The following is a 26,828-nucleotide window of genomic DNA, read 5'->3' as shown; positions in this document are numbered from 1 at the left end:
CACTTATATTTGCAAGTGCCAGATATTGTCACACCCTCCCCGCTCGCTGGCAGCAGCATTGGAGACAGCCTGCTGACTCTGCTGAATTGTTGGCCATAATGACCTTGGTGGTTGTCCTCTGGCCAGCGGAGCCTGTGCTGGCCCTGCCTGGGAGTGAGTGTCTAGTGCCATCGCAGCTTCATCAGATGCCATGGTCACTGGCAGAGGGGGAGAGGAGCTGCAGCCATCATCCAGAGTTCCCTGAGAGGAGCCTGCAGAGATGACAGGCAACTTGTGCACCAACGTGAGGTTGCTGTGGGCCTCCCTGCTTGCCATTGATGGACGGGCACCTAGCTGGCACACTAGGTGCCTCTTCCATCATCCACCTCCTGAGATCATTGCCTGTGTGAGGGCTTGAAGCTCTAAGCGCAACCCCAGGGACCCCTGACTCTGTCCTTGGCGCTGCCTTTCCATGAGATTCGCCAATCTCTCAATGGAGAAGGCAGTGCGCTCGGACAAGCGGGTCAACGCTATGCTCATGCTGCACATGGACTCCTCCACGAAAGAGACCATGGCACGCATACCCTCATGGACCTCCGTCAGATCCTCTCGCACATTTCACTGGACATCCAGCATCTGCCGCCTAATGGACAACTCCAGAGATGCTTCACCTGTCTTTGACTCAGCATCAGCCCAGTCTCCAACAGCCCCCCGACTGCCGATGCCCTGGGCACACTCTGCCTCTGCCTGCTCCTCAAGTGAGCATGAAGTGCCCTCACCACTGTGCTCTGATATTCTAGCTGACGACCTAATGCCCACTGAGGTGCTGTATCTGCGTTGGTGCCTGGTTCAGAGAGTGGGTGTGACGCAGGCGCACCTAAAGCCAAATGGTCCTCTGGCATCGAGGGTGGCTCTTTGGGGTCCAGCGTTCGAGGGTGAGCTGGCGATTCTAGGGGAGAACAACGACATGTCATTAGTTTAAGTCATCACACTGTCACTGGCATGCCAGGCACCCTAGTGAGAAAATGGTGATCTGCATCACGGTGCCATCATCTTTCAGGGATCAATGGGAACTCCAGGTTTCAGTCTCCCATTAATGCTGAGACTACACAAGAATGTTTGCACAATCTCACTCTCACCTCTGTGCACTGCACTCTTAGCTTCATCAGAGACCCCTGCCCCTCCATGACCGGCTGACTGAGGTGGGTGGCAGCTCTCCAACTCCAAGGCATCCATCTCTTACCTCGTCAGAATGAGGAGGCTTGGGGGTCCTCTGTCTGTCTTAGTTCTTTCATTGGTGTAATGGCTTCTCTTCTGAAATGACAGAGGAGCATTGATTTGTCCAATCTCTATCTGCAGCACCATTGCAGTCTGGCAAACCCCTCTCCTCTTGCAGGGCACATCTGAGTCATGGCCCTTGACCCACAAGACACTCAGGCCAAGCAGCCAGGGCTCACCCCCTTGGCTGGCGCCAGTGTCAGTGACCGTTAGCACACAGACTCTAACATCCCTGAGCTCCACAGGTGGATGGCCAGTCCTTAGCACTTCTTCACACTGATCAATGCCAACTCAGTACTCACCCTTGCCGAGCGCAGCAAATCACTGAACCTTTTACAGCACAGCACCCATGTGCACCGCACAACATCGTGGCCACTGACCTTAGCTGCCATCTCCTCCAAGGCTTTTTTGGTCAGGTGCGGTTGCCTCCTCCTGTCATCCCTGGGTACTAGAGTGTTCCACTTGGCACCGACCTCCTCCACAAGGACTGTGAGGCACTCATCCGAGAAACGGTGAGGGTGGGAGTGGTCGAGTGCCACCTGACTTGCCCTCCAGCCTGAAGTTTTCAGCCGCTGATGAGTCCATTGTTCGAGTGAAGTGGTCTCCTGGACAGACTCCAAAGATTCTCCCCTGGCAGCCTTCAGGGAGCTGCTTCAGCTGGTTTAAGAGCGTCCACTGGGTCGCCATTGGGGACTCCTGATTTTAGGCTCCCATTAATGATGAGACTACCACAAGAATGTTTGCACAATCCAACACTTTCATCTCTGTGCACTGCACTCTTACCTTCATCGGAGACCCCCCCGTCTCTCCATGACCGACTGACCACCTGGCCCTTCCTGACCATTGATAGGATGCGTTTCATGCTGGGTGGACCTTAACTGGCCGTCCAGCGTGAAATCCCATTTGCAACTACAGTGGGGATAGATTCCACATCTGTTTCCACTCCCACCAATTTGGTGCACAAGCCAAGCGTGAAATTCAGGCTTATATTTTGCATCACAATGTTTGAGCATTAGGAAGTATTCGTGATGGATGTTGCCTTATGATATTGGGTGAAGAGAATCCTCGACAGAAATTGTGTGGCTCTCCTGTTAGTGCTGTGCATTTCCATAAATAAGTGTGGATCAAAAATAGGGCTACAACTTTGCAGCTCAAATTCTGACCTCACATCTAATGAGGCTCAAGGCCCACAGCAGAGTGTTACAAATTGTGTCCAAATGTGTCCAAGAAATGGGCCTGAAAGAGCAGATGGAATTTTTGTATTCAATGCTTTCTTATGTTATCAATAGAAAATAATGTCCTACTTTTGCTACAGTAAAATTAAGACTAATTATCTTTTTCAGCTGCAATATCCTGCTTCAATGGTTCTTTGCTCTGTGGGTCCAGTAGACAGTGTATCCCAGTAACACAGCGATGTGATGGTGACATTGACTGTAGAGATTTCAAATCTGATGAATCTAGCTGCTCAGGTAAGAAAGCAAACCAAAAACAACTTAATTACAAAGTTGTTTCATTCTGTTTTTAATGTCTAATTTAAAATTATCTCAAACGTTTAGTTTATGAATGACATTGGCAATTTTACTCTCTTGTAGAATGTCCTAATGCCTATTGTAGAAATGGAGGAACATGCATCATTAATAACAGAATTGCATTGTGCAGGTAAGTGTTTGTGTAATCAGTACAGGATGCTTTATAAATGTCTGATAAGAAATTTAAAAATTCATGCTTCATCTCGTTTATGCAGATTGTCAGAATAGAGCAAAATGCAGAATGCTGTGAAGCCATCTGTTCTTCTCATTAGAAATCCAAATGTTTGTGTTTGGTATTCTTATGCAGCATTAATGTTGCAGATGCCATTTGAGAAAGGAGCATCATTTGACTATCATACCAACAGGCTGCACTAAGCTATACTGGCAACTCTGACCATTGTAAGTTCAGGGGAAGATTGGGGCATGTATACGTTAAGATCTGCTAATCATCTGAATGCTAAACCTGAATGCTGATGACATTTTTAATGTCACCATGGAAGCCAGCTGTTCTGTCTTTATTAATATTAGAAACTTTAAATGCATTCACTTGTGAGCTTTTTAAAGTTTCACCTAAAAGGTTTTTTTACAGTCATACAGCAGCCAGTGCACGTGAAAGAGACAGTGGGCGGGATTTTCCGCACCCACCCTCTGCTGGGATCTTCCGGTCCCACCGCAAGTCAATGGACTTCTGGCTGGGAAGCAGCCTCGCCCTTGGCGGGTGCCACCCGTGAGGGGGCCGGAAAATCCCAGCCATTGGGTGCAATCATCCCAGATTTGCACTAAGGCGGTAGCAGGCGGGAAGAAGGTCGTTTTACCGGCTGGCCGCTGTGTCAGGTTTTCGCACTACATCATCCCAGTCCTGCCTCATTAATCATGCATTCCCAGGAAACACGGCATTTCGCTGCTGGGCGGCCTCCGATCCGCCTGCCACACCGTCACCTCGCCGCTTCCTCACACCAGGCGCCATATTTAAAGTGCAGCTGCACGAACACCTCTCAGTGCTTCCAGCCCATGACTGTTGTACAGAAGACATGGCCCCAAAAGGCAAGAAGACTGCAGCCCCCCGATTCAGTGACGCGTCCCTGGGACGCCTGCTGGACACTGTTGGAGCCCGCTCTGGGCACAGGAATTCCAGCAATCTCATCACTCTGGCTTGGGAGACAGTGGAAGTGGTGGTCAGGGCCAACGCTACACAGAAGAGGTTTGCTATCCAGTGCAGACAGAGGATGAATGATCTCATCTGTGCCGCTAGGGTAAGGCAACCATCTCATCACTCTAAGCTCACACACTCACAAGCCAATCACACATTCACTGGTATCTTACTCACTGCCAGCTCGAGGGACATCACCACTCACTCTCTCACACACACCCTCACATCTCCATCTGGACTCATCTCCTCTGGAGACTGCCTCCTCAGCCCTTACCATCTTGAGGCGACTTGCACAGATCAACATGTGTCCCTGCACAGGCCCTGGAATACCCCCCTTCCCCAGTACAGCCCTCGCCCTCCAGCCTCTTCCCTTGCCTGAGGCCACCTCTCCCCCTTCCCCAAGCAAGCCCTAGTCCTGCAGCCGTTGAAAAGCCACCTCCGTCTTACAGCTGGTCTAGTAGGTAGAGACCTGCCCGTGAGCCTCCCTAAAAATGATGTGGTGCTGTCTATGAAGCCTGGTGCTGATGACCACGAGTGCTGCCCAAAGCAAGGTAGGCAAACAAACCCCAAAGTCCTGAGCGACGTGCAACTCGCCAGGTGCACGTCGCTTATGTTCAGTTGTGAAACACATCAGCGTACAATCACACTGATGTGGCCGGATGATCCAGCTTGGGAGGATGATTCTGGTGAGCAGGGCTTATAATGATACAAAAACAAAAATAGCTGGCAGCATCTGCGGAGAGGAACACAGTTAACGTTTCGAGTCCGTATGACTCTTCAACAGAACTTATAATGATATACTGATGTTTATTACACTGAAATTCCTGGTGTGCGGTGGCAGGAAACATGGCTTGCCATTGACAGGTGGTGCAAACTGGTTTCGCAACATCTTGAAACCGATTTTTGGCATTCCCGCCATATTGTCCATTTCCACCCACCATGAAGCCTGATGCCAGCGGGCAGGGAAAATTCCACCAATTACTTCCACAAAGAATAGTTCTCATGCTTAAAGCCAAATCCTGATGCCTGCATATTCTGCATAAAATGTTAAATCTACTTCACAGTAATGCCATAATGGGTTTTGGCATAATCGTGTAGTTGCTACATTACAGAACTAGTAATTCAGAGACCTGGATTAATAATCTGGAGAACCGACCATGCATTAGATGGTTTGAGGGTCGAAGCAGGACTGTCGCCTGCACCTATTCAAATGATCCCAGTAAATTTCTTAAATTTGTGCTGGAACATCATTAAAACTGTTTCAGTCATTTCAGAAAGAAGTCCACTCGACAACCATGCTGCTTGTTGGCTGCCTCTCTGTTTGGTGAGAGCTTTTGCAGGAGAAGTCTGCAGAAACTAAGACCTTGAGCTGGATTAAGTCCAGCTGTCATAGTGGGAACCATGGCGGCTGGGCCCACTGAATCGCAGGAGAGACAATGCATCAGCCTCCCAACGGTGGAAAAGCCTCCCCCCAATTGCCTCATTAATGAGCCAATTGACACCCATTATCCCTGAGCCCACAGCACGTTAGCGATTACTCAGGGATTAGATGGGATCGGTATAGCTCTTCCATGCCCCCTGAAGGCCGCTTCAAGGGTCATTCATTGTCAGGCACTCAGTGCCTGATCAAGGGACCCAGCATCAGGAAGGATAGCATTAAAAGCCATACCCCTGTCCTTGCCTCTGACCCCCCTGCACCGCACCCCCAACCCCCCACAACCTCCACCCCGCGATTCCCATCCTGCCCTCACTAACCTTTGGCCTGGGGTCCCTCAGCAATCCTGGGTCTCTAGCAGGTGCATTGTCAACGGCTGCCGCCACTCCTTGTGGTGCTGATGAGCAATGAAGTGCTGCCGGCCTCTGATTGGACTTCTGCCACCGGAGCCCTGAATCCAAGGGAAGGCCCAATGGTGGCCACTTAATACTGTTGGGTCTTCCCCATGGAACTGATGGGGATTCCTCACCAGTTCTTTAACCAGTGGGCAAGACTCCCGTCGAGCCAACTAAATCCACCCCTGTTAAAGGAGTGATGCACTCTAGGCTACTGAGAGCAAGAAAATTTCTCAGAATTAGGAAGATGGCAGTAAGAGGTTCAGGTAGGATATCCTTGTTCTTGAATGCTGTGTTGAAGACTCTAGTCCTGGAGAAAACATGCTCCTTCCTGAGGCAGAATGCACCCCACTAAGAATAGGAAGAGGTCACAAAGGAGGGCAATACCAAGAACTTAGCTGCCAGGACATGGCTGCAATGCAGCAAAAAGTTCCATGACGTCATTAGAGGTACAAGGTAAAAATACTGCTCTTTACTCCCTACTCACACTTCCACTACTTCCAGTTTCTCTGCTCACAGTACTTCCCTGTTCCAATTTCTTTAGCTCTACTACAAACGCTGCACCACACTTCACCCCACCACCTTTCCGTATACAAACACTCAGCACTACTGTAACCTGCACTTCCCCACAACTTACATGTTGTATGTTGCAGGTCAACTGTTACAGAGGCATGCCTCACAAAACTATTACTCTTAGATGGTTCTTTTTTGAGGAAGAAACATGTGCACAAGCTGCACCAAGAGGCTTTCGCCAAAGGAGGCCAAGCCGACCTGCTCTCCTCCATGAAAGAAAATATACTTACTATCATGGGCTGTGGCTGAGTAATGGCCATGGCCATTGGCAGAGCTGGAGGAGATGTCAAGCAATGTTTCTTCTCACATCATATCCTTTTCCCCTTCTTCCTTCTGTCTCATCCTCCCCACTTTTTTGGCATTGGGAAGCCCAAGTTGGGCCATTTCCTAACTGGAAACATAAGAACATCTTCTCTGTCATACCCTGAAAATGTGGGTGGGCAGGGTTCAGATTTCCCTACTCCTGGTGTAGCATTCGAGGAGTGCGGGTGCTGAAGTGGACTCATTATAAGGCCCACTCATGCCACTTCATACCTCTTATTCCCTCTCCATGCTCCCTCATATTCCCCATGCTCCCCCCATGCCCCCTAATACCCCCATACCCCTGCATGCCCCCCCATATATCCATAGCCACTCCACCCAGTATTCACTATGTGCAGTCCAAAGGAGACACATAATAGAAATGCAAAGCCTTTGAAATGGACATGAAAAAGTATACCTTTAGCAATCTAATAGAGTTGTCACTCAAAAACACGACCATTCATACTGATTTAAAATTCCAGACTCAATGAAAAAGTTAAATCAATGAAGTGGTCATTCAATTTTGAAAACAAATATCTATTTAGTAACACATCAAAGTTGGATAATCCTTTAATGACCTCTTAAAACCGTCAATCAAACTGTGTACACAACATTTTGCTGATATAAGTGGTTCTGGAGCTTTTGAAACTCAGCCAAGAATTCATGATAGGCTCAGTTGTCAAAACAAACCTGTACAACTATAGACAATGGAGTCTATTGAAACTGGAAAAATTATGACTTTGTTTTGTTCTAAGCTACACCAGATGGCCTGTCAATCAAAGCAGTCCAGGACCAGGTGGCTGTGTTTTTTCTCTAAGTAAAAATTCTAGAACATTTTATTTTTAAACTTAAAGCACTTTGGGCATTCAAATCATTTCAGATCATGACAGTCGCGTTTTTAAGCACTAATTTCTTCAGTTTTGAATGCATAATAGCTTTTCCCCAATGGACCTCAACATTTTCACTTATCCGGGAATATCATTCATGTTGCTGCTGCATAGTAACAACATTCAACAGCTAGCTTCACTTGTCTCTGTTTGAGACACCATACACTAAACAATATTGATTGTGCTAAGAATTACACTGAAAACCAATTCAAGATTATCAGTCAGGTTTATGGCGTGGCTTACTTATACATGCTAGAAGCCACATATATTAACACATAGGGCCCAGTCCTTTGCAGTCAGAAGGAACATGTCCACTCTTTGCACTTTTTTCAACGAAACAAAAGCCTAGGGAACAGTGATTCCCTGGTTCATTCCCCAGAGCAATGCTGTGACCAATCAGTGCAGACCTGCCCAGGTTTGAATTTGAATAAAGCTAGGCAATTAAATGTTGCATGCTGCATTCTCCATATCAAATACCGCACTAATCAAAGTTCATTTGCCAACCAATCAGCACGCTCTTATGCAGCATAAAATGTTCCCCTGTTACAGTTGCTCATTTCTTGCGAGCTATGCTGATGAGTGCACGACAGAAAGCTTTGATAGCATGTCTTTTTCAGAAAGAATGAAACTGAAAGACAAAGACTGAGAGAGAAAACAAAAAATAACTTGCAGCTGTTAGGTAAAAAGAAACACCGCTAGAACAAAATTAATGAACAATTGCTTTTATCTGTGAGCAATAGCACTGGAGATCTATTCATCGATATGTTATATTTTATATAGAAAGTAGAAATCATTTATCTTGTGACATATTGAATTATTGTTGTAAGATTTATATTTGATGCTGTCACCAAGGATTTGTGGAAAAATAGTCCCTTGGAGTGTTTGCAATTTATCAGGCTAGGTTTCCCCAGCACTCTGCTGTACTATCAATGACACTTCTACAAAAACACCCAGAGAGATTAAAATGAGACATTAATATTAATTCAGTAATGCTAATCTTTCCTTTACAAAGTCAAACAAATTGATTTCTAGCATGGGATACTTTGAATTTCCTTTAGTGTATTTTTTGCTTTTTTTCACTACATTCCAGATGGGAAATTTGTCAGTTTTGCCAAGATTGTTGGTTGCTGGACATCCTGCACTGTAAGTAAGCCAGTTGCACTAGCTGTAGTGGGTTATCTTCAGGCATTCATTATGCACATTTGCAGGACAGCAATACAAAATTCAGATATAAATACATGCAAGCTCTCCCTAGTTGTATAAAGTCTTGTGTGGCCAAGCTAGTGAACCTTAAAGGGACCACTAGAAGCCATTCAAGAAATTATCGCAAAACATTTTGAAGGTTACTTCAAGTACTCTTGTGCTACAAGATACTGCTGGCATGGATTCCCTCCTCCATTCTGCCCTCCGTCTCAGGACCTACCTTCGGTCTGTATTGACCTCAGATCAAGTTGAAGCCTCTATTCAAATATATCTTAAAGTTACAAGTCTAGCAATGTATTAAAATAACAGATTATATTGTAAAAATATTGTAAACATTGAGGTGTAAGTCCCACATTTATGCAGGTTTTGCTAAAGCTTAACCCAAGATTTTCATTGGCACCACTGGGCTTATGCAAGGAAGTAGTGTCATGAAAATGGTGAGGAAAATGCTTACTGCTTCGTTTTCACCCACTTACGGAGGATCTATCACTAACCGGCCAGACAGCCAGCCACATCTTATTCCACTCAGGCACTTGACAGGCCAGCAATGGGCCTTTCCCTGGCATCAAGGGCCTTGGCGGTGGAAATCCCACCTGCTGAGAGCTACTGGCCAACCAGAAGCTGACAGCTCTATTGGATGGCAATGCCACTGTGGAGGCAGTGGCTGCTGCTGGTACAGCACCCAACTGAGGTCTCGGATCACCATTAGATCCCAGGCCAGGGGTGTGTGATGGCAGGAGGGAGGTTGCGGGTCACAGGGAAAGGGGGGTTGGTAGCAAGGGCAGTGGGGTGGCTCTTGATGCTGGATCCCTCAATCAGGCATCGAGTGCCTTTGAAACAGGGACACCCCCCCCTCCACCAGAAGCCCATAAGCAACCCTGCACAGATTTCATTGTTGTGCTTCCTGTGTGGCAGGCCCACTGCCTGCTACTGGGTTAATCCCAGAGGCGGCGGGATAAGGCCCTTAAGTGGCCATTAATTGCCTACTTAAGGGCCTCAATTGCCAGCGGAGCGCAAAGGCCTTCCTGCCACTGACTTAATCAGGTTGGAGGTGGGAAGATTGTGAGGTTCCCACCTTCCTTCCTGATTAAATGTCACCAAACCCACGACATGGAGAGAACTAGATTCCATCTTTAGTCGCCCAAGATGCCTAGAAAGGCCTGATTCAGGCACAGATTACTTAAACTGAGGCATTGCAGCGTTCTGGCACAGAAATTCTGGACCCATTTACACCCCGCCCCCATCTCAACCCCCAGTACAAATCAATAGCACAATAAACAATTTGTGCCTTTCACAGACACCTCACCTTCAATAAATGCAAAATGCTGCGAATGCTGGGGATCTGAAATAAAACAGAAAGTGCTGGAAACACTCCGCACATCTGGCAGCATCTGTGGAGAGAGAAACAGAGTTAAAGTTTCGAGTCCAATATGACACCCATGTGCATTTACTGTTCCTTACCGATCTTTCTTTGACTACTCTTACATGGTGCTCCCCTGTGACATCAGCAGAGGTTGGGACAGGCTGCTCAATCCCTACGCTGGCTGCTCAAATGCTCTTGGCCCAATCCTGTGTTGGTGCAGCCTCAGACTCTGAGAAGTCTTCATTCAATTCCTTTGGGACTCTTGAACGGATATGATAGATGTGATTTAGAACTGGCGAGATCAGATGTTAAGACATCATTGTGCAGAGAACATCTTTCATTGACTGCTGACATCAAGCCAACATGAGTGAGTGTTGTGTGCCATATGGCTCTGTGATATTTTATTCTGTCAGATTGGAGATCCCCAACTTCCTGCCTCCAATAGCCAGGCATGTTGAGATCTGCTTTATATCCAGCTCCTCCTCCTTGGCAGCTGTCAGTTTGGAGATGACTGGAGAGCCACCTCCAGTTCACTGCCTCTCCTTGGTGTTCTTCTCCTTTAGGGAGGGAAAGGAGAGACCGACAAGTGTGAGAAATGGAAGGTGTTAAAATGATGGATGGGCAACATCTGTGGAGGATTGCTGAAGGATAGGTGAGGCATCGCAGTTAAATGAGGGTGTGTCAGTAATGAATGGTCAGATGGGGGTGTGACGAAGTGCCTACGCAGAGAGGGATGGGTGCACCAGAAAGGTAAGCTGGTATGATGAATGTTGTGCAGGACAAGGCCTAGGGAGGCAGAGTCTTTGGTTTGGGCTAAGACACAAATCAGAATATACTTGAATGTGCCATATCACTCACCTTTCCTGACATGATTAAGTCGTTTAACCCCATTCGACAGATACAGATGCATGGTACCATGCTCCTGCTGCAGATCCCCTCAGTGACTGGCTCTCTAAGGCAGGCTTTTTTCTCCCATAGTCAAGGAACAGAATCTCCCTATGGGCCCTTGCAGCACACAGCACTATCTCTAGAGAGGCATCATTGAAGTGTGGTGTTGCCTTGTTACATTGTGTTTCCATTCCTCAAAGTTTTGGCTCTGTCAAAAGGCCTCGACAATGCTTCAAATCTCAACTTTCCAGGGTGCCTTTATATAGTTGAATTGAAATCAATGGATGCAGGAACTCAGCAAGCCAGCTCACTCTAGTTGCTCGGGAAGTCATGATTCAAATAGAACAGCTGGGTTAAAAAGCCACTGATAAGATCTGGAAACTTTGGGTTCTCCATGCGTTCTCGAGCTCGGCTGCTGCAATTGGGATAAAAAGCTAAAATTCGTACTGTGAGATATAATAGCAAAGGCATTGCTCTAAGACAGTTGGAAAATACCTCTTTTTTTTAAAGTAGACTATTTAGAAAAGAACAGTGTGTCTGTGGATATTGTATTTTCAGTTTCCAGTGAATTGGTAGGATTTTCTTTCCTTTGCCTGTTTTCCAGATGCCTGAGCCAGTGGAAAGGAAATCGATGCCACATTAAGGTCAAACCAACAGGACCTCTCAGTCCTCCTCCAGCACCAAAGAAAGATGGAAATGGTAAAGAAAATATGCCAATGGTTAAGTAATTGTCTTCTACAGTCTCCTGACATTGCTAATTTATTTTTTGGTTTTCTTTTTCTATCTAGTGTCCACGTGGGTGGGACTGGGCGTTGGCTTAAGTTTAGTTCTGCTCAGTCTCGTCGCCATTTTGGTCGTACTCTCAGAAAAGAAGACATGCACGTATGTAGTACCGTATGAGTTTTTATTGTTTTACATTGGTGAGCATATTGGACTTCTGCACATAAACCTGAGAAAATGTACAAACGTAAAAAAGTATGACATAGGAAAAGGCATATGTGGTCAGCTGAACTCTTTCATTTTAACACACCATATGAGGTATATTTCACCTCCACTAGGTAATGTGATAAGAAATATTAAAAACCAGAGGTAAAACATCCAAAAAGATGAACTTAAGTGTAATATCTCTCACCAACATAAAAACAAAAAACTGCGGATGCTGGAAAACCAAAACAAAAACAGAATTAACTGGAAAAACTCGGCAGGTCTGGCAGCATAGGCGGAGAAGGAAAGAGTTGATGTTTCGAGTCCTCATGACCTTTCAACAGACCTGATTGAATACTAGGAAAGGGGTGAAATATAAGCTGGTTTAAGGTGGGGTTGTGGGGGGAGTATGGGGGGAGAGAAGTGGGGGAGGGGGGTTGTAGGGACAAGCAAGCAGTGATAGGAGCAGATAATCAAAAGATGTCACAGACAATGGAACAAAGAAATGTTGAAGTTGGTGATATTATCTAAACGAATGTGCTAATTAAGAATGGATGGTAGGGCACTCAAGGTACAGCTCTAGTGGGGGTGGGGTGGAAAGAATAGCAGGGCATACAAGATTTAAAAATAATGGAAATGGGTGGGAAAAGAAAAATCTATATAAATTATTGGAAAAAACAAAAGGAAGGGGGAAGAAACAGAAAGGGGGTGGGGATGAAGGAGGGAGTTCAAGATCTAAAGTTGTTGAATTCAATATTCAGTCCAGAAGGCTGTAAAGTGCCTAGTCGGAAGATGAGGTGCTGTTCCTCCAGTTTGCGTTGGGCTTCACTGGAACAATGCAGCAAGCCAAGGACAGACATGTGGGCAAGAGAGCAGGGTGGAGTGTTAAAATGGCAAGCGACAGGGAGGTTTGGATCTTTCTTACGGACAGACCGCAGGTGTTCTGCAAAGCGGTCGCCCAGTTTACGTTTTGTCTCTCCAAAGTAGAGGAGACCGCATTGGGAGCAACGAATGCAGTAGACTAAGTTGGGGGAAATGCAAGTGAAATGCTGCTTCACTTGAAAGGAGTGTTTGGGCCCTTGGACATTGAGGAGAGAGGAAGTGAAGGGGCAGGTATTGCATCTTTTGCGTGGGCAAGGGGAGGTGCCATAGGTAGAGGTTGAGGAGTAGGGGATGATGGAGGAGTGGACCAGGGTGTCCCGGAGGGAACAATCCCTACGGAATGCCGCCGGGGAGTGTGAAGGGAAAATGTGTTTGGTGGTGGCATGATGCTGGAGTTAGCGGAAATGGCGGAGGATGATCCTTTGAATGCGGAGGCTGGTGGGGTGATAAGTGAGGACAAGGGGGACCCTATCATGTTTCTGGGAGGGAGGAGAAGGCGTGAGGGCGGATGCATGGGAGATGGTCCGGACACGGTTGAGGGCCCTGTCAACGACCGTGGGGGGAAAACCTCGGTTAAGGAAGAAGGAGGACATGTCAGAGGAACTGTTTTTGAAGATAGCATCATCAGAACAGATGCGACGGAGGCGAAGGAACTGAGAGAATGGGATGGAGTCCTTACAGGAAGCGGGATGTGAGGAGCTGTGCGAGTCGGTAGGCTTGTAATGGATATTGGTGGACAGTCTATCACCAGAAATTGAGACAGAAAGGTCAAGGAAGGGAAGGGAAGTGTCAGAGATGGACCATGTGAAAATGATGGAGGGGTGGAAATTGGAAGCAAAATTAATAAATTTTTCCAAGTCCCGACAAGAGCATGAAGCAGCACCGAAGTAATCATCGATGTACCGGAGAAAGAGTTGTGGGAGGGGGCCGGAGTAGGACTGGAACAAGGAATGTTCCACATACCCCATAAAGAGACAGGCATAGCTGGGGCCCATGCGGGTACCCATAGCCACACCGTTTATTTGGAGGAAGTGAGAGGAGTTAAAGGAGAAATTGTTCAGTGTGAGAACAAGTTCAGCCAGACGGAGGAGAGTAGTGGTGGATGGGGATTGTTTGGGCCTCTGTTCGAGGAAGAAGCTAAGGGCCCTCAGACCATCCTGATGGGGGATAGAGGTGTAGAGGGATTGGACGTCCATGGTGAAGAGGAAGCAGTTGGTGATTGTTGAGGAAGCAATTGTTGATGTGACGTAACGTGTCAGAGGAATCACGGATGTAGGTGTGAAGGGACTGGACAAGGGGAGAGAGAAGGGAGTCAAGATAACGAGAAATGAGTCCCGTGGGGCAGGAACAGGCTGCCACGATCGATCTACCGGGACAGTTCTGTTTGTGGATTTTGGGTAGGAGTTAGCAGCGGGCCGTCCGAGGTTGGGCAACTATCAGGTTGGAAGCTGTGGGAGGAAGATCTCCAGAGGAGATGAGGTCAGTCTTACCAACATACTTGATCTTAAATTTCAGGATATCAATATTACATTGAAGGAAAGCTTGAATCTATATGCACTTCAGTATTTCTCTCAAAAAGTATCAGTGTTTCACATACTATTAATTAGTTTGAGATGCTATACCTGCAAGCAAACATATCAGCCATGTTTGACACAGCAGTATCCCATACACAATGGGATGATTTAACAGTTAATTTGTTTTTGGTCATGTTGATTGAGGGAGAATTGTTGGCCAAGTTACCAGAACATTACAACTTTAGTTATTCAGCCCTGACAAATTACATTTCACAATTTGCATTTCCATAGTGCTCAAGCATCCCAGAACAAAGTGACTACAGAAAAAGCGCAAAACAAAAACAGAATTACCTGGAAAAACTCAGCAGGTCTGGCAGCATCGGTGGAGAAGAAAAGAGTTGACGTTTCGAGTCCTCATGACCCTTCGACAGAACTTGAGTTCGAATCCAAGAAAGAGTTGAAATATAAGCTGGTTTAAGGTGTGTGGGGGGGGGGGGGGAGAGAGAGAGAGAGAGAGAGAGAGAAGTGGAGGGGGGTGGTGTGGTTGTAGGGACAAACAAGCAGTGACAGAAGCAGATCATCAAAAGATGTCACCAACAATAGAACAAAAGAACACATAGGTGTTAAAGTTGGTGATATTATCTAAATGAATGTGCTAATTAAGAATGGATGGTAGGGCACTCAAGGTATAGCTCTAGTGGGGGTGGGGAGAGCATAAAAGATTTTAAAATACTTAAAAATAATGGAAATAGGTGGGAAAAGAAAAATCTATATCATTTATTGGAAAAAAAACAAAAGGAAGGGGGAAACAGAAAGGGGGTGGGGATGGAGGAGGGAGCTCAAGACCTAAAGTTGTTGAATTCAATATTCAGTCCGGAAGGCTGTAAAGTGCCTAGTCGGAAGATGAGGTGTTGTTCCTCCAGTTTGCGTTGGGCTTCACTATAACAATGCAGCAAGCCAAGGACAGACATGTGGGCAAGAGAGCAGGCAGTGTTAAAATGGCAAGCGACAGGGAGGTTTGGGTCATTCTTGCGGACAGACCGCAGGTGTTCTGCAAAGCGGTCGCCCAGTTTACGTTTGGTCTCTCCAATGTAGAGGAGACCACATTGGGAGCAACGAATGCAGTAGACTAAGTTGGGGGAAATGCAAGTGAAATGCTGCTTCACTTGAAAGGAGTGTTTGGGCCCTTGGACGGTGAGGAGAGAGGAAGTGAAGGGGCAGGTGTTGCATCTTTTGTGTGGTCATGGGGTGGTGCCATAGGAGGGGGTTGAGGAGTAGGGGGTGATGGAGGAGTGGACCAGGGTGTCCCGGAGGGAGCGATCCCTACAGAATGCCGATAAGGGGGGTGAAGGGAAGATGTGTTTGGTGGTGGCATCATGCTGGAGTTGGCGGAAATGGTGGAGGATGATCCTTTGAATGCGGAGGCTGGTGGGGTGATAAGTGAGGACAAGGGGGACCCTATCATGTTTCTGGGAGGGAGGAGAAGGCGTGAGGGCGGATGCGCGGGAGATGGGCTGGACATGGTTGAGGGCCCTGTCAACGACCGTGGGTGGAAAACCTCGGTTAATATTTCGAGTCCGTATGACTCTTCATCAGAATTAAAGAAAAATAGAAATGAGATGAAATATAAGCTGTTAGAGGAGGGTGGGGCAGGTAGAGCTGGATAGGGGGCCAGTGGTAGGTGGAGGCAAAGAAGAGATTGCCAAAGCTGTCATAGACAAAAGGACAAAGGGGTGTTGACGGTGGTATTAATTAAAAGGATGTGCTAATTTTTAACAGCTTATATTTCACCTCATTTCTATTTTTCTTTAGTTCTGATGAAGAGTGATACAGACTCAATATGTTACCTGTATTCCTCTCCGCAGATGCTATCAGACCTGCTGAGTTTTTCTGGCTATTTTTGTTTTTGTTTCAGATTTCCAGCATCCGCAGTATTTTGCTTTTGTCCATTTAAATAAGGAAGAAAGAGGGTAGAGAATATCATAGCAATTAGGAAGGTCAAATAGATATGGGAATAACAGAAAATGTAAATTTACAAATAATGAATATTTCAGCAAAAAGGGATAAAGAGAGTAAAGGAGGAAAATCAAAAAGGAACCAGGCATTAGCTTGAACAAAAAAAGTGCATAGGAGTAGTTTTAACTCTGAACAAATAAAGATAAAATACTTGTGGCACAATGCTCAAAGTGTGGGGAATAAACCAGGAGAATTGGGAGCAGTTATGTCAAGAACATAAAGGTATCAATAACATCTACAGAAACTGGGTTCCAAACTGGACAGAAGTGGAAAATAAATCTATCAGATAGAATATTATAAGGAGAGCAGAACAGTTCAGAATGGAGGAGGAATAGCAATATTTTGAAGGAGATGGTATATGTTGTAGAACAAACTGATATGCACATTTCAGAGTCAATATGATTAGGGATCAAAAAAAATGGATTGTTACATAAGTGGGATTGTACTACTAATTGCAGCAGAGAAATCAATGAAGAAATCTAATGACAGACCAATGAGACAAGTTATTGTTCTAGGAGATTTTAATTACCCGCACATTGATTGGGACAGAGAGAAAAGGGAATGAAATTTCCACCATGTGTAGGATTCTGTCTTTCTGCTCATACACAGTACCTACAAGGGAAGAGGCATTGCTACACACAATTAGAGTAATTAAGTGGATCAGATACAGGAGCTGAAATAAATATTAATGAGCATCTTGGGTGCAGTTGCCATAATATAACAAGATTTAAGATCCAAATAAAAAGGAAAAAGGTTGGTCCAAAAGCATATTTCAGAAAGATGAAAAGTGAACCAGTTATGGTGAGCTACAAAGAGAAATCCTAATACAGGGCTTAGATCAACAATGGGATATCTTTTGAAAGGAAATTACAATGTTGCAGAATAAAGAATAGCATTAAAAAATGTACCAAGGGCAGAATCATCCCAAATTTGCACTAAATGTGGTAGTTGGTGGGAAAAAGGACATTTTACCTGCCAGCCGCAATGGCGGCTTTTTCTGCCATATCATCCTCTTCCCGCTGCATTCTACCTCATTAATAATGCATTCCCGGAAAACATGCTGGGTTCTGGTGGGGTCTCTGATTCACCCAACCTGCCATCACCTCAGGCCTTCAGTCAACCAGGCACCATTTCAAGGTCACCCCTGCACAGAGCTAGCACTCTTCAAGGGATAGGAATCTACTGGGAACTGATGGCTGCAAAAGGGAGGAAACATGCTGCCCCCAGATTTGGCGACGCCTCCCACGAGCACTGACTGGATGCAGTGGAGGCCCATGGCGAAGTCTTCTGTCCCTGCTCTGGGCCAAGGCCAGCAAGCAAGGTTACCAGTCCAGAATGGGAGGTGATGGCAGCGGTGGTCAGTGCCAACACCCTGCAAAGGAGGACAGCCACCTTGTGCAGGGAAAGGATAAATGGTCTCATCCATTCTGCCAGGGTAAGTCACTCTTCTCATCATGCTCAACTTGCACACTCACAAACCTATCATTCATCCACAGGGATCTCACACCTCAAGGTATAACACAACTAACTCTCACGCACACCCTCACATCTCCATCAGGTTCATATCCTGTTGAGCTTATGTCCTCATCCTGTCCATGGCTCTGCTCACCATACAAACATTCTATGCTCTGCCATGCTTCCTTCTCACATTCACTCCATCTGTTTTCATGCAGGAGAAGCTGGCTCACAACAGCACAGAGAGGTCCCAGTCCAGAGGTGGAGTGGCTCACATTAGAACCCTCACTCACTTTGAGCAGCGGGCCATCACGCTAACTGGTGTGGACATGAACTGTGCCTGCGGCAACAGTGAGATCAGTGGCAAACACCCACATGAGGATTCTGCACCACATCATCCCTTCTTCAATGCAACTGTGAATGCTCTTTTTCCTGCTTTTGACTCTGCTGCCATGCACTAATTATCACTACTTTAGTTCACAGGGAGCTGTGCCAAGGGACCTCAGCCAGCCAATCCCTCAGCTCCATCCAGGTCCTCAAATCCAGCCAAGAGGACACGTCCTCCATTGAAGAACTGGAAATAAGCAGCCTGGAGGACCTGTCACAGCCCTTACCCACACCCTCCTCCAGCGCAGAGACACACACCTCAGTGGGATCTAGATCTAGAGTAGGCTCAGGTTCACAATCTGGTGGTCACCGCACAGACATATGTCTGTAGCAGGAGGAGGCAGGTTCAGCCAAGCTCCATGGAATTCAGAAGACTTCTGGGAAAGAGGCATCTGTGAGATCCAAGTCAGATGACGAGCTTCTGGATTCACCCTTCCAACTCATCCTGGAGAGTCAGCAGAAGGCGGGGGAAAATCATGCAGAGCTGATGGAAGCCCTCAACAGAGCGGCATGCGAATCGGAGGAATGCACCCACCTGCTCTCTGATGAAGTGGTGCCCACATGTTTGCGCATGGTGGTCTCAATGGGGAGAATGACGGACACCTCGGAGACTCTGGTCCAGCAGAATGCAGAGATGTGCGCAGACCTGCACTCCATCACATTAGCCATGGGTGAGTTCCTGCAGTGGCAACACGAGAGGGAAACGCAGCACCTCGACATCCCTCCAGGTGCCCCTTCCCCTCAAGGAGTCAGACCGGGGCCCTTGTGCACTCAAAGGGAGGAGGAGTGGCAGCTGGACATTCCTGGGTCATCCACTCAGGAATCTCAGAGGCTGTCTCTTCCTCCGAGTCCCTTTTGCCTATGACCTCCTCAACCTCACTCTCTATTACCTCAGGAGAAGCAGATGGCCCACAGAATGACAACTAATGCAAGCCTGGACCCTCAAGGCTTTGGATCTCCAGAGGATGCATCCCAAAGTCATCAGAGGCAACAGGGCCAAGCATTGCACAGGCTGTCTCCACCTATCCTGCAGATGTCATGGCAGCACCTAGAAGAAGTGGTAGGCCTAGAAAATTTAACAATTTCTGATCACTAGTGGTTGCACGTGTGTCTCCTTATAATCTGAAAATATATTCACTTTCATTGAGTCATGTGTAATGGTGCCCTTCAGTTTCATTTACAGGTTTCGTGAGCTATCCCCCTTCATCAGAAACCTCCACACCCCCAGCCAAAGCAGTTCAGCTGCATGCAGCCAGACCACGAGTGATTCTGGAGAGAGAAGTGTGTGTCTGTGGCAGGGCCTGTGGGAGCCTCATGCTAGCACTCTCCCATACACACAGATCCTTCCTCCATCACACTCATCTCAATGTCCTGAGCATTTTCAATGCTGCCTGCTGGGATTCAGTTTCAGTTCTCCATCTGAGCTGAGCTGCATCTTCCACAGATCGCACTCCCATGCAACACCTGTGCCCACCAAACAGGAGGCTCCGCTCACTTTCACTTTTGAAAAATGGTAGTTGTCACATTTCTGATCAGCTCCCTATTCCTTTCCCCTCCCTGATGTCCTTTCCCACACCACTGTTGAAACCCCTGGCATCACCTTCCACCTTCCCGCCATCACCTACTAACCAACACCTTTCTCTTTCCAGGATTCCAGCTGAATGTGCATGGTCCCTACCTTCCCGAGAATTCTACCCCATCCACATTGACCTTCCCGACCTCCTCCTACCCACCCTCATAGCCTGTGTCTGCCTCCAAGTCCCCACCAACCACCCATGCCGTCCCTTCTACTGCTACTGTCGTACCCTCACCCTCCCACCCGTCCGGCTCACTCTGACCCCTCTCATACTCACCATTCCCTCCTACCACACCTACCCTCAGTTCATTCCCCAGGATGCATTGACTCCACAGACCCCTCCCTTGCACATTCATCTGGACAGTTCCCCCCTTACTCCCTCCTCCACCCTTACTCTCTCCTCCCCCAGACTCCTTCCTCCCCCTGGACCCCTCCCCCCTCTGAACTCCTCCTCCCCTCGAACTCTTCCCCTCTTTTCGAACTCCTTCTTCCCCTGGACTTCTTCCCCCCTCTGAACTCCATTCGATCTCCTAACCCCTTCTCCCGTTCGACCTTCTTCCCTTACACCTTCCTCCCCCCTTGCACCTGCTTTCCCAGGTGCCGCATCTCCCCTGTTACCCCCCTCCTCCCCTCCTTATCCTTCTTCCCCACTCCCAACCTCACTACCTGACACTCTTATTGCCCCCTTCCCAACCCACAACAGCTCTCCCAATACCTTCGTTTCCCCCCCTCCCAAACTCACCCCTCTCGGTACACCTTCCTCTCTCAGTCAAACCTAGAACTTCCTCTCCCACCCCAGCCTCGCCATTGCACCTTCCTCTCCCACTCACAGCTGGGCCACCTTCTCCCTCATCCTTAGTAGCCCATGGCCATGACCGCGATACCCCGAAACAGACCCCAGGCATCAGCAGAGACCTCCCACCTTCCATGAGCTGCTTCATGGTGGAGCCATGCCCATGAGAATCCATCCAGTGTGTGATACACGTGTTCCTCCAGGGTCTGGTAGCTGTAGGGCTCCAGCATCTTCTTCTCCTCGGATGACCGCGATATGATGAAGGCCCTAACGGTAAGTCCCAACTTCTGCACCTCCCACTTGTCAAGATGTGTTCTGCACCAGCATGTTTTCTCACCAACGTGGGCGGTAAAATTGACGTGGTGGGGGGCATGATTCTGGCAGGCGGGCAAGATGATGAGATGCAAACACATTGAAATTAGGTTCCTGACATTGGATAGCGGGAAAGGTGGCCCGCCATTGACGGGCGGAGCGGAGGACTGCAAATTGGTTTCACGACAGCATACAATCGATTTTTGGCCTTCTTGCCATCTTGTCCACTCACATCCGCTGTGACTCCTGAAGGCCTAAGTTTCAAATGTTATAGATGGATAAAGCAAAGAGCGAACATGCGGCCTATACATATTAAAAATGATTTTTAATCAAAGATATACAAGAAAGTAAGGTGAACTTAAAAGCGAGATTGAGAAATCCTGGAGACAGTGTGAAGAGAGAATCTCAAAAAATATTTTAAAAACTATAAATGTTTCTGCAAATATATCAGTGAAAAGAAAATTATCAAATGGGATCTCTGAGATAAGAGGATAGTGAGTTAACAGAGGAGAGTTGGAAATTGTTCAAGATAATTAACTGCAACTTTGCTACAGTGCTACAGTGCTTGCAAAAAGAATAATGCAAAAAGAATCGAGAATTGGGTGACAGTGAAATTTGTGAAATTATACTAAATAAAAAGAAAATAAGGAAATTTAAGCTTATGATCAAAGTTCCAAAACCTGATAAAAATACATCCGAGAGTCCTGAGGGAAATGGGAGAAAGAAATGATGAAAGCTGTGGAAGTTATATTTCAGGGCTTCACTGAGTGTCCATGTGTACTGGAGACCCGGAGAAGATGAACAATATAGTTTTCAAAAGAGGCACAGCTGGGTGGAACCCACTCCGGGAATGCTTCCGGATCCCGACTCTGCACTGCATCAGTGGCAGTAACGCAACACAATTGTCAACGTGCAGCCACTAGTTGACCAAAGGGCAGGCTCAACACCAAATTAGGTCCCTTGTGCATGGGCAGGAGGCGGAGGTTGGCACAAAGGAATAATTTAAAATGCAAATGGCATCTATGACTGGTCTTTCCGTTACCTTTACAGATAGATGAGCAAGTGGGCGCAGGGGGTCAGCAGTCATTTTCACAGCTCCACATTTTTTCTGATGCCTACCTTGAGGTTCTGATCAAGGCTGGAGAGACAGGAGAGATCTGGAAGAAGAGCTGCAACTAGCCAAACCAAACAGGCATGGCTAGAGATCGCCACGGATTCCAGCAGCCACACGTTCCACTTAAGAGTTCAAATACTCCTCACAAATTCAAGCCTCTCAGCCCTAGATATGGCAACTCTGTGGGCGGGATTGTCCACAACCACCCACCGCCGGGATCTTCCGGTCCTGCCACAAGTCAATGGGCTTCTGGCTGAGGGCACCAGCTCACCCAGGGCGGGTCCTGCCCGCGACAGGGACAGAAAACCCTGGCCTGTGCCACTGCATGAACAGCTGAGTTTCACTCTCAACTTTTATACACCTTTTTCACACATAAGCACTAATGGCTCCCCACAGTGTTCCTGACAGCTGTGCTCAAATATTTCCCAGGCCTTCCATGTTCCCTATGCTGGCCATTTGAAACTTGCCACCTGTTGCTCCCCATACTCCTAACCAGCTCTACAACAAGCTCAACAAGCAATTCATTGGAGGTGTGCTGGAGGCTGGCTCCCTCCCTTCCCGCCTTCCCTTTGAAAATTCTAAATGTGTCACTGAGGAGATGGGAACCAGTGACCTTTTCCAAATGTGCGATTTTCCAGGCCCGCCCTCACCCAAACTCACCCCCACAAGTGATTGAAAACTCAGCCCAGCTAACCCGTGGAATTATAGGTCAGCTAGTTTAACATCTTGATTCAGGAAAATATTGGAAGCTTTAATCACAGAATCACAGTGCCGAAGAGGCCCTTCGGCCCATCGAATCTGCACCAACATGTCAGAAGCACCTGACCTACCTACCTAATCCCATTTACCAGCACTTGGCCCATAGCCTTGAATGTTATGATGTGCCAAGTGCTCATCCAGGTACTTCTTAAAGGATGTGAGGCAACCCGCCTCCACCACCCTCCCAGGCAGTGCATTCCAGACCATCACCACCCTCTGGGTAAAATAATTTTTCCTCACATCCCCCCTAAACCTCCTGCCCCTCAACTTGAACTTATGTCCCCTCATGATTGAACCTTCAACTAAGAGGAACAGCTGCTCCCTATCCACCCTGTCCATACCCCTCATAATCTTGTACACCTTGATCAGGTTGCCCCTCAGTCTTCTCTGCTCCAACGAAAACAACCCAAGTCTATCCAACCTCTCTTCATAACTTAAATGTTTCATCCCAGGCAACATCCAGGTGAATCTCCTCTGCACCCCCTCCAGTGCAATCACATCCTTCCTATAATGTGGCGACCAGAACTGCACACAGTACTCCAGCTGTGGCCTCACCAAGGTTCTGCACAACTCCAACATGACCTCCATACTTTTGTAATCTATGCCGCGATTGATAAAGGCTAGAGTCCCGTATGTCTTTTACACCACCCCACTAACATGCCCCTCTGCCTTCAGAAATCTATGGACACACACGCCAAGGTCCCTTTGTTCCTCAGAACTTCCTAGTGTCATGCCGCTCATTGAATACTTCCTTGTCAAATTACTCCTTCCAAAGTGCATCATCTCACACTTTTCAGGGTTAAATTTCATCTGCCACTTATCTGCCCATTTGACCATTCCGTCTATATCTTCCTGTAGCCCAAGACACTCAACTTCACTGTTAACCACCTGGCCAATCTTTGTGTCATCTGCAAACATACTAATCCTACCTCCCACATAGCCATCTCTGTTGTTTATATAAATGACAAATAATAGGGGACCGAGCACAGATCCCTGTGGTACGCCACTGGACACTGGCTTCCAGTCACTAAAGCATCCTTCTGTCATCACCCTCTGTCTCCTACAACTAAACCAATTTTGAATCTACCTTATCAAATTACCCTGTATCCCATGTGCATTTGCCTTCTTTATAAGTCTCCCATGTGGGACCTTGTCAAAGGCTTTGCTGAGATCCATATAAACTACATCAACTGCACTACCCTCATCTACACACCTGGTCACCTCCTCAAAAATTCAATCAAGTTTGTTAGGCATGACCTCCCTCTGACAAAGCCATGCTGACTATCCCTGAGCAAACCTTGCCTCTCTGAGTGGGAATAGATACTCTCCTTCAGAACTTTCTCCAGTAGTTTCCCTACCACTGCCGTGAGACTCACTGGCCTGTAGTTCCCTGGCTTGTTTCTACAACCCTTCTTAAATAGCGGAACCACATTAGCTGTTCTCCAGGCCTCTGGCACCTCCCCCACGGCCAGAGAGGAATTAAAAATTTGGGTCAGAGCCCCTGCGATCTCCTCCCTTGACTCCCTCAGCAGTCTGGGACACAAATCATCTGGACCTGGAGAGTTTTCCACTTTTAAGCCTGCCAACACCTCCAATACCTTGTCAGTCCTTATTTCAATTTGCTGAAGAAACTCGCAGTCTCTCTTCCCGAGTTCGATTCCTTCATCCTCATTCTCTTTGGTGAAGACGGATGTGAAATATTCATTCAGCACTCTAGCGATGTCCTTTGGCTCCACCCATAGATTGCTCCTTTGGTCATTTATGGGCCCTACTCTTTCCCTGGCTATCCTCTTCCCATTGATATACTTATAGAATATCTTGGGATTTTCCCTACTTTTACGAGCCAGAGCTTTCTCATATCCCTTCTTTGCTCTCCTAATTGCTTTCTTAAGCTCCATCCTGCACTTTCTATACTCCACTAATGCCTCTGCTGATTTGATTCCCTTGTACCTGCTAAAAGCCTTTCTTTTCCTTCTCATCGTAACCTGAATATCTCTGGTCATCCATGGTTCTCTGGGCTTGTTACTCCTTCCTAAATTACTAAATATCTAAATAGAGAGAAAATAATTCAAAGTGGTAAATATAGGTTTTAGAAAGGAAGATTGTGCTCCACACACTTGAGTGAGAAGGATTGGGAAAGGTAATGGGTGTGATATACATGGTTCTTAAGAATGCCTTTGACAAGGTATCCCATAGAGCCAATGGAGAAGATTAAAGCTATTAGGAGAATTTTGGCAACTTTCATGAAAAATGATTAGAAGGGAGAAACAGCAGAGAAAAGTTCATTCATTTGGTGTCTCTTGAAAGCAGGCCTACACACATTATGTAGATTCCCTGGGGGCAGACAGCATCCCAACCTACTACCTGTGCAACCTGCATGGATTTCCACAATGATATCAATGAAGAAAAGCACAAAGGCCATACAGGTAATGGCCCACAGTGCTGGCCGACTCCAAGGAATCTACATAGTTTACTGTAGTGTCTCTTTAAAGCCAGGGAGTGGAATTGAGGGCTGTTTCTCAAAGTGGTTGGAAATAGGTAGTCATGTCCCACAGGATTCTGTTCTGGGATTGGGTCTGTTCACAATGTGCAATGATTTTGATACAGGGCTCAAGGGAGCCGTAACCAAATTAGCCCATGATACTAAAATAGCAAACATAGTAAATAATTCCGTGAGCCAAAGGAGGGGATATTGATGAGATGATAATGTGAGTAAAATAGTGGCAGATGGAATTAAATGAACTACAAGACCTTAAAAGTAGTATCTCAAGCAGGTAATGTCATAAAAATATTGACATTAATTGTAAGATGTATAAAATATGTTTGACTGTGAATGGTTAAATTTTGACTTTTTTTAGGTTTGTGATGATTGACTTCATTCAATCAAATTTTTATCATTGTTAAAAATGGAGAGAAATGATTCAAAGTGAAATATAAATATTATTGATTGGTTAGTAGGTGCTTGCAGCTCCTGCTTCACATTGCTCACACCAACAGGGTTCAAAAGAGCAGGGAGCAGCTTCATGTAACTACTGGCACTTGATTTATAACTTTGCATTCCAGCACACAAGCTCAATATCCACTAAGCTGCTAAAAGCAGTCTGAATATTCACAGGTTTTGATTTGCAACTCGTGCTGTGTTAGCTGATTTCAACTGGAGCAGTGGTAGAAAGACCACAATCGGCCAGCTGAAATCATTGAGCTGGGAAGAGAAAAACTGGTCAGCAATCCCACTCATGGGGTAGAATTTTCCCTGCCCACTGGCATCAGGCATCATGGCAGGCTTGAGTGGACAATATAGGGAGAAGGCCAAAAATTGGTTTCACAATGTCGGGAAACCAGTTTGCAATTATCTGCTCTGCCCGTCAATGGCAGTCCGTGTTTCACACTGCTACACGTTGGGAAATTCATTGTAATAATATGTGCATATTATTATAAGCCCAGCTCACCGGATTCATACCTCCACACTGGATTGTCCAAGTTCACAACTGAACATAAGTGACATGCATTTGACAAGCTGCACTTCACTTGGGACTTTGAAGTGCCCTTACCTACCTTGCTTCAGGCAGCACCCATGGTCATCAGCGGCAGGATTCGCAGGCAACACATCAAGAGTTTTAGGGGGGCTCATGGGCAGGTCTTTACTTATGGGACCAGCAGTAAGGCAGGGATGGCTTTTCAATGGCTGAAGGGTTAGGGCTTGCTTGGGGAAGGGGGTGAAGTGGCCTCAGGAAAAGGAAGAGGCTGCAGGGCTAAGGCAATACTGAGGAAGTGGGGTATCCCAGGGTGTGTGTGGGGGCACATGTTGATCTGTACAAGTGACCTCAAGATGTTGAGGGCTGAGGACACAGTCTCCAGAGGAGATGAGGCCAGATGGAGATGTGAGAGTGTATGTGAGAGAGTGAGTGGTGATGACCCTTGATCTGGCAGTGAGTGAGATGCCAGTGAATATGTGATGGCCTTGTGAGTGTGAGTTTAGAGTGATGAGATGGTTGCCATACCCTGATCAGATCATTCATCCTCTTTCCACACTGGATGGCAAACCTCTTCTGTGCAGTGTTGGCACTGACCACCTCTGCCACCGTCTCCCAAGCCAGAGTGGTGACACTGATGGGC

The 26,828-nt window shown here is 46.9% G+C and overlaps 1 protein-coding gene across 1 annotated transcript in view; it reads left to right on the top strand.

Annotated features, from left to right (window-relative positions):
- malrd1 (MAM and LDL receptor class A domain containing 1) overlaps window positions 1-26,828 on the top strand; it is a 290,471-nt gene that overhangs the window by 244,429 nt on the left and 19,214 nt on the right. The window contains exons 23-26 of the mRNA XM_041183945.1: window positions 2,601-2,726; window positions 2,850-2,916; window positions 11,585-11,679; window positions 11,769-11,862. Coding sequence (XP_041039879.1) covers window positions 2,601-2,726; window positions 2,850-2,916; window positions 11,585-11,679; window positions 11,769-11,862 — 382 coding nt within the window. The remainder of the gene's footprint in view (window positions 1-2,600; window positions 2,727-2,849; window positions 2,917-11,584; window positions 11,680-11,768; window positions 11,863-26,828) is intronic.

Source organism: Carcharodon carcharias, chromosome 3 (assembly GCF_017639515.1).
Source record: "Carcharodon carcharias isolate sCarCar2 chromosome 3, sCarCar2.pri, whole genome shotgun sequence".
Classification (NCBI taxonomy): Eukaryota; Metazoa; Chordata; class Chondrichthyes; order Lamniformes; family Lamnidae; genus Carcharodon; species Carcharodon carcharias.
Note: the sequence above shows the minus strand (reverse complement) of the source record. Positions and strands in the feature narration are given on the sequence as shown.